Source organism: Mizuhopecten yessoensis, unplaced genomic scaffold (assembly GCF_002113885.1).
Source record: "Mizuhopecten yessoensis strain PY_sf001 unplaced genomic scaffold, ASM211388v2 scaffold1539, whole genome shotgun sequence".
Classification (NCBI taxonomy): Eukaryota; Metazoa; Mollusca; class Bivalvia; order Pectinida; family Pectinidae; genus Mizuhopecten; species Mizuhopecten yessoensis.
Genome location: NW_018404097.1, coordinates 504,306 through 511,776, shown reverse-complemented (window position 1 = coordinate 511,776; position 7,471 = coordinate 504,306). Strand labels below are relative to the sequence as shown.

General features: G+C 34.1%; 1 protein-coding gene across 1 annotated transcript in view; it reads right to left on the bottom strand.

Moving 5' to 3' along the window:
* LOC110464524 (nucleolar protein 14-like) overlaps positions 1-7,471 on the bottom strand; it is a 33,397-nt gene that overhangs the window by 22,476 nt on the left and 3,450 nt on the right. The window contains exons 3-11 of the mRNA XM_021519778.1: positions 6,777-6,911; positions 6,322-6,463; positions 5,535-5,662; positions 4,949-5,044; positions 4,217-4,303; positions 3,497-3,565; positions 3,132-3,220; positions 2,205-2,428; positions 342-466 (exon numbers count right to left, since the gene is read on the bottom strand). Of these exons, the coding sequence (XP_021375453.1) occupies positions 342-466; positions 2,205-2,428; positions 3,132-3,220; positions 3,497-3,565; positions 4,217-4,303; positions 4,949-5,044; positions 5,535-5,662; positions 6,322-6,463; positions 6,777-6,911 (1,095 nt within the window). The remainder of the gene's footprint in view (positions 1-341; positions 467-2,204; positions 2,429-3,131; positions 3,221-3,496; positions 3,566-4,216; positions 4,304-4,948; positions 5,045-5,534; positions 5,663-6,321; positions 6,464-6,776; positions 6,912-7,471) is intronic.

Below are 7,471 nucleotides of genomic sequence, written 5' to 3'. Positions count from 1 at the left end.
CCCCCCCCCCCTTCATCCTTATTCTGTTAGTTGGAGTGTGACTGTTTGTTGATTTGTCATTAAACAGCCAAGCAATGGCAATCCACATGTATGATTGCAACGACACGGCCGAGGGTGAACAAACAAAGTAAAGTGAATTATTGTCAATGATGTACATCGAGATGCTGTTAATGAAGTAGGTCCTCTGGGTTTATTTTACCTCTTTATAATGACCAGGATCCCTGGATCTAAGACTGACCACATGTACAAAATTATGGTCATTTTCCAATCTGCGGAGTTTCATTATATATAAAGCATACATGTAAATTTATACCTTTTATGACTACTGTCAATTATCTTACCTTCAGGTCAATCTTGGCAGTGGGTTTCTTCACAGACTCAGCTTTACTTTCTTCTGTGTCCATTTCTTCCTCTTCTACATCTGATTGGATGTCCTTGTAACTATCATTATCACTGTCATCATCATCTACAAAAATAACAAGCAAAATGTATCAATGACCATTGTATGTCAACATTAGCGGAGATTAAGCTTTCTATGGATATGCTACTGAAGCATGTCATGTAGGATGGTTGCTGTCAAGGAAAACTACAAATTATAATCAAAGACACATTTTTAGATTTAGGTTATGTCCTCAAATGGACCCAGTTCTGTAGTGAATTGTAAATAAAATATCAATGTACTGAAGTATATTTCTAGCTATTTTGGAAAATAGATGCTGGCTTATTTTTTTATTTATTTTTATTGAATTAACTGCAAAATTGGGACACAATTGTAGTTCTGTTCTTCAAGAAGGAACTGTTTGCATTGAAATTTATTTTCCTGTTTTTCAAACCTGGAGCACCATTCCTTACTTCCAACTAGAACACTGACAGGTCAGTAAGGGCCCTGTCTTGTGGCAATATATCCCCCATAAACATCAAGATGCAATCTGCCCATATAGCTGAGCTTGACCTTTGACATTTGGACTTCAAAAAGAATCGCAAGGAAGCAAAATATACATTTTACATGTACTATGATGTGAGTCTTGTTTCCTTCCACCTCCATATTTGCTGGGCTAACAGAAATGTAAATACCGGTGCAATACTCATTTGTTAGCTTTGATTTGTTTTATTTCACCTTATATACCTCCTCCATCAAGAGCCAGGGTCAAAGTCAGAGATCCACTTTGTCTTTGACCTTTGTACCCAATTGACCTTGACCATTAACCCAGTGACCCTGATCTTTGGTCAGTTGACTTATTCTTTAATTCTGACCAACTTTGCTTCTTAATATCATAACAAAACGTTCTTCAGTGAAAAATACAAAACTTGACCTTGACCCTTTGGACCCCGTAACCTGGACCTAAGGTCAGTTGACTCTGTGTTAAGTTCTGAACAACATTGCTTCATAATGTCATAACAAAATATTCATCAGGGAAAAGGTACAAAATTTAACCTTCGCCTTTGACCTAGTGACCTTGAGTCAATTGACTCCTTGTTTAATTCTGAGCAACATTGTTTCAAAGTGTCATAGCGAAATATTCACCAGTGAAAAGATACAAAATTTAACCTTGACATTTGATCCAATGATCTTGACCTTTGGTCAGTTGACTCCTTGTTTAATTCTGATCAACTTTGCTTCATAACGTCATAACAAAATGTTTATCAGTGAAAAGATGTAAAATTTGACCTTGACCTTTGAACCTAATGACCTTGACCTTTGACCTTGAATTTTTACCTCAATGTGTATTTTTGTGAACTGAACATCTTGACCAAGTTTCAAGTACATCGGTCAATAAATAACAAAGTTATTAGCCAGGATCAAAATTTGTGGACAGACAGACAGACAGAGTGATTACTATACGGGGCCCTAATTAAAACAGTTCCTATTGGAAACATAATGTTCATCCTAGATTTGATAAACCCAAAGATTTACGCTTGGGTGGTCGGGTGACGTCACGTAGTGTATAACACACTCGCCTTTCAACAAGGGTGCCAGGGTTTGATGCCCTTATCAGACGTTAACAGGTTTTATGTCACCTGCCTGGCCATGTAGGTTTCCTAGGGTACAACGGTTTCCTCCAACATAAAGACCCCCTGTGTGCTAACATACGGGCCAACAAGAGTGATTAATATAAGTTGCAATAACTTGTTTCATTATGGTTGTAAAATCACAAAGTGTATATACAAAGATATTCATTAAAGTTTTCTTAACAAAATATTACCATCTTCTTCAGAATCTTCTTCTTCCTTGTTTTCTTCTTCTTCATTATCCTCCTCATCATCCATATCACCGTCGTCTTCCTCATCCTCATTACTGTTATCGTCATTGTCATCATCATCAGCATCATCACCAGATTTACTTTCACCATCTTCTTCTGGCATCAGTAACTTTCCATCTTTGTAGCTCATATGAAATCTTTCTTTGATAGAAGTGTCCAAGGCATAACTGTAATTATGATTTGTTTAAATGTCTTTTATTATCATTGTCTCAACACGAGTAGATACACAGGTAACATTAGCTATTTCGTTCAAATGTTTCTTAGTAATAGTATCAGTTTGTTTACTTTTTGACATCATGAGAAGGTTTAATCAAGGTCGTATCTACCTAATGTGTATTTACTCGAGATATCCTGTTAGGTGTGCTAATATCCACACTTGCCAACTCTCCCTATTTAGGAGGGAGACACCTGACTTTGGACCCTAAAGTTTTAATATAATACATTTGAAACTGAAACAAAATCATCTGCTAAAAGAAATCAGTCCCAAAATGCATTATATTGAGAATGCACTTGAACCTGTTCTATTTTTAGCAAGTTTTATAACTGGTGTTTTTATGAGGTATAAGTGTATGTAAGAGTGCTTTCTGGACTAAAACAGTCACTTTTATACTGGACGTTTTTAAAACATTCATTATTGAAAAATTTCAGTGTCCCAGTATGCAAGATTTTTTTCTGGGCAAAAACAGTTTCAATTATGAGGTATCAGTGTAAGTAATGGTCTTTTCGGGACAAAGACAGTCCTGTTAACCATGATTGTTTTTTAGACTAAAACAGTCTGTATTATGAAGCCTCAGACTATTTTAGACAGTTTCTAGAGTAAAACCTCCACCTTCGTGAGGTTTCTCTGTTGTGGCAGACAAGCTTACTCACCCATCACTGAGGTCGTCTGCGGAGAAATGAACTCTCTTGGGTTGTTCGTCGTTATCTCCTTCACCTCTCATTCTCCGTAATCTGTCCTCCTAATGGTGACAAATACATCATTGATTACAAATAACTTGTTTGATCATTTTGTCAAAACATGTGTAAAATAAGTCTGATCTAGCAAAGTTAGCTTTTCAACTGTTCAGTTTGTTTTTGTAAACTTCAAATAATAACCTTCTATATGTAATTGTGTGGATTACAACCTCAATGTCTGCGTCTTGACAGATATACCTTTCAGAAAGTATTACTGCACAAAAGATTTGAAATATGTTTATCCACCTCTAAATGACAACATGCATAACTGGGTACTGTACCTCTAATTTGTCAAGTCGTTCTTTTTCTTCCCTTGCAAGTTCTTCTTCAGTTTTCAATCTGTCTGTTGCCTTAAAGTATAAATTACAATGTAAATTGTAGTTCAGGTAGTTCAGAATAGTGGTATTACAGTACAGGAAAATTATTGCATCAACAGCAGTAGAAAACTAAGTTCTACTATGCATTAAAACTTCCAGCCCCTGTTATATAACTCATCCTATTTATGAAAGACTACAGGTAACACTACTTCTAATTACAAAGTTGGTAAATCATGCTGAATGATCTCTTTTCTTTCAATCTTGTTGACTGTTAAGTTACAGTAGCATTTATTTTTCAGAGAAAATGATCTGTGAATGAATGTGAAAGTGGAAGTTTGTATATTGATATCTTAATGTGTTTTCCTCTTTACATGTAACAATTGTAAGGGTCTCACTTCCATTTCTGGCAATCTAAAAACAAACCGAGATGGTTTTCTTGTTGATAGTAATATCCAAGTTAATGTTATTTTACCATTTTCTTTCTGGCTAAATCACAACATGTGATATCCAGCAACTGTCTACCTGTACTTTAAACCTAAATAACATACCTCTCCTTTAGACTCAAACTTCAGCTCTCTGACAGCCATATTGTATACTTTAAACCTAAATAACATACCTCACCTTTAGACTCAAACTTCAGCTCTCTGACAGCCATATCGTATACTTTAAACCTAAATAACATCCCTCTCCTTTAGACTCAAACTTCAGCTCTCTGACAGCCATATCGTAGTCATCTGCTTTTGTTTTCTCCTCAGGATCGTCTTTAGATTTCTGTAACAAGATTATTTTTTTGAAGGTTTATTGTAAGGATCATAATGTGTGAATAAATATGATCTGTAATCAGTTTGAAATTAATGTAATATACAAGTCTACAACACAAAACAAAACTGTAATGAAGTCATATGGTCAATCTTATTATAACTTTTTACGCACCATTGATACACTATTCTAACTACACCATTCACAGAGACGTCTCCTGTTTACCTGTTAAAGACTGCTTTGTCACTTACTAAGTTATGACAGAGAGACATTAAGGTGACATTATGGGAACATCAAGATGATGTCTATGTAACAAGAAAAGAACCATCACAATTACCTTTTGACGAGAGTGATGCGTGAATATTGGGCGAGATTACTAGTGCTGACAACTAATGCTTTGGAACATACTACTTAAGGGGTAAGATTCTTGTATGTTTAATCCTCGGTAAGCATCAGGTTAGACAAATAAGAACATCACCCCTTCTTTTAAGATTTCTTTGTCATACCCTCACTGTAGGCAAGGTCCTATTAATCGACTTCGTAAAACTATAGTGGCCATCTCCACTTTTATAAATGATTTAATATTGGTAGGAGGGTCATAGTTCTACTATATTTCAGTACATAGGTTTATCAATGTGTTGTGCCTCTGCTCTTTACCTTGGATTTGGACATCAGCATCATCAACTCTTTGAACTCAGAGTCAAGCTTTTCCGTCAGCGCCAATGTTTTCTCCTTTTCCATCTGTCTGTCATGCTACAAGAAGAAATGATCACATATTATAATATCTAAATGATAACCAAGAGTTACAAAAGCAGTAAAACGAACAATGAAACTCAAATTAAAAAATACCTTTAAAATATTGTTTGCTTGCTGTTATTCATGAATGACTTCAGGCCTTAACCAATCATTTTTCTGATATTATGTACATATTTATGTGTATAAACAGATAGAAACAAGAATTTAAAACAGCTCAACAGCAGGTAAAGCTAATACCCCCAGTATATAATATAATAGTACATGGAAAGGTCAAGTTCATGGGCTCCAGCTTCAATCATGCTGAGTTCACTGTGAATCCTACTTCTGTTCATGCAACAATGAATGAATATATATGACAGATTTTTGGTGACAAAAAATATACTTGCAAAGGTAAACATTAAGATTAAGGTCATTGCTGGTTGATAGTGATGTGTTTGACAATCAAACACTCTTTAACAGGTATTAAAACAAGCTTGTATTATCTTACCTTTTCCTTTTTTGATTTTGCAATCACTTCTTCCATTTTTTCCTTCCATGATTTATGGTTTTGGTCAGCTGGATTGTCTTGAGTTTCTGTCATAAATCCTCCAAAGTGCTCCTCAGATACCATTTTACCTGTAAAAGAGTTACCAGTAGAAGTTAGTGATCTCCAGTTATTGGCAGTTTATATTTATCAACTCATAATATTACCATGTCAGTGATATATACATGTAGGTGTTGTTTTTGTACTGTTTATATAAGCATCATTACTGTTTATATAAGCATCCTACTGTTTATATAAGCATCCTACTGTTTATATAAGCATTCTATCATCTTGACCGGTTGCTAATATTTTTTCAAAGGACCCCATTGGAAATAAGTTTTTCAAAACTTTAATGGGCCATCCTAGGTAAAAGATTACCAGTTCAAGATTATTATTCAGTCTGTACCTCCAAAATTTTATGTGATATTCATACAAATTGTGATAATACTACTACCTAGTGCTGAATATATGCTTTTTACTTGAAATAATATAATTTTTAGTCATGCGTTTTGTGATATCTGAAGATAAGTCTTTCATCAAATACCATTCTGTGATCTCATTGCTGTTTAATGTAATTTTATGTTTGCCATGTATCTTTTACCTGAATAAACATTATTATTATTATTATTAAGAAGTCATTCAGTAATTTAGCACCAATCAGTGTGGTATGGTTATAGTTTAGTGTATAACATTCTACTCATGGTATTAACATTGTGTTGTCAGTATGACTAGTAAATATGTGCTACTATACCACTTATTTTCCCCCTGTCCTCATCGTTCTCATCGTCACTGACAACAGGATCTTCAAATTTCTCTATCTCTGACAATGACTGGCCATAATGAGTTAGATCTTCATCTTCATCATTCAGACTAAACTTTTTAGATTTGTCATGCTGAAGAAAATAATATACAATTATTTGTATGCATGATGTACAAAATTAGTTGAATAACAAGAGTGTTTATTTTTCATCACACTTAATCTGTATAATTTTATTATAGTGTCTGATACTGCTTGAAGAGTTTGATTCACACACAAAAATAAAAAATAGAATCCTTTATTTAATTTTTATGTATCAGAAATAGGATAATGGGTCAATTAACTCTCATTTCTACCAGAAATCATACAATTTATATTTGTTGAAGACCCAAGCAATCAGATGTGAATTTTGATTTAATTCAAACCAATCTATCATAGATGTAACTTACCGATCTCTCCAGAGCAAATCTTTTCATCATTTTTTCTTCCACATTCATATTGGTATCATTCTCTCCAAATCGCTTGTCCACAAATTTGTTGCTTTTCAACCTCTGATCATACTCATGTGAGAGTGTCTGTTCTCTCTGGTTATTGGCAAAAACACAACAAAATTATTGGACTGACAGTATTTTACTGATTTTCGTTTAAAGGACATACCAGCCTTTATCAAAATCATCCCATTTCCATGGGGGAGATTCTGCATGTTCAAAATCAAAACATTATTATAATGTGAGTACATACCCTTTTGGACAAAATAACCCTTAAAATGACATATTTTGGGTTGTACTTTCAGATGAAATTAATAGATCTTACAATATCCAAAATCGGGAGTCTCCCTCTTAAAAACGGAGAGTTGGCAAATATGTGAAGATATTCAGTGTTTTCCAAATTTTACAGCAGTCTGTTCCAACATCAATTTGGAAAATAAAGCAATATATACAAGAATTCTTACGGTATGTTTATTGAAATTGGGAAGGTATTCCTCATAAATTTTTCATTAAGCACTTTTGGCTAAGGGAAGCAACTGAAATCAGAAATTAATTCATAAAACTGATACAGATATATAAAAGAGTCCAAAGGAGAGAAACTATATTTGTTCCCGTACTCCAATTACACTATAAAACTAACTACCAATATAACTATA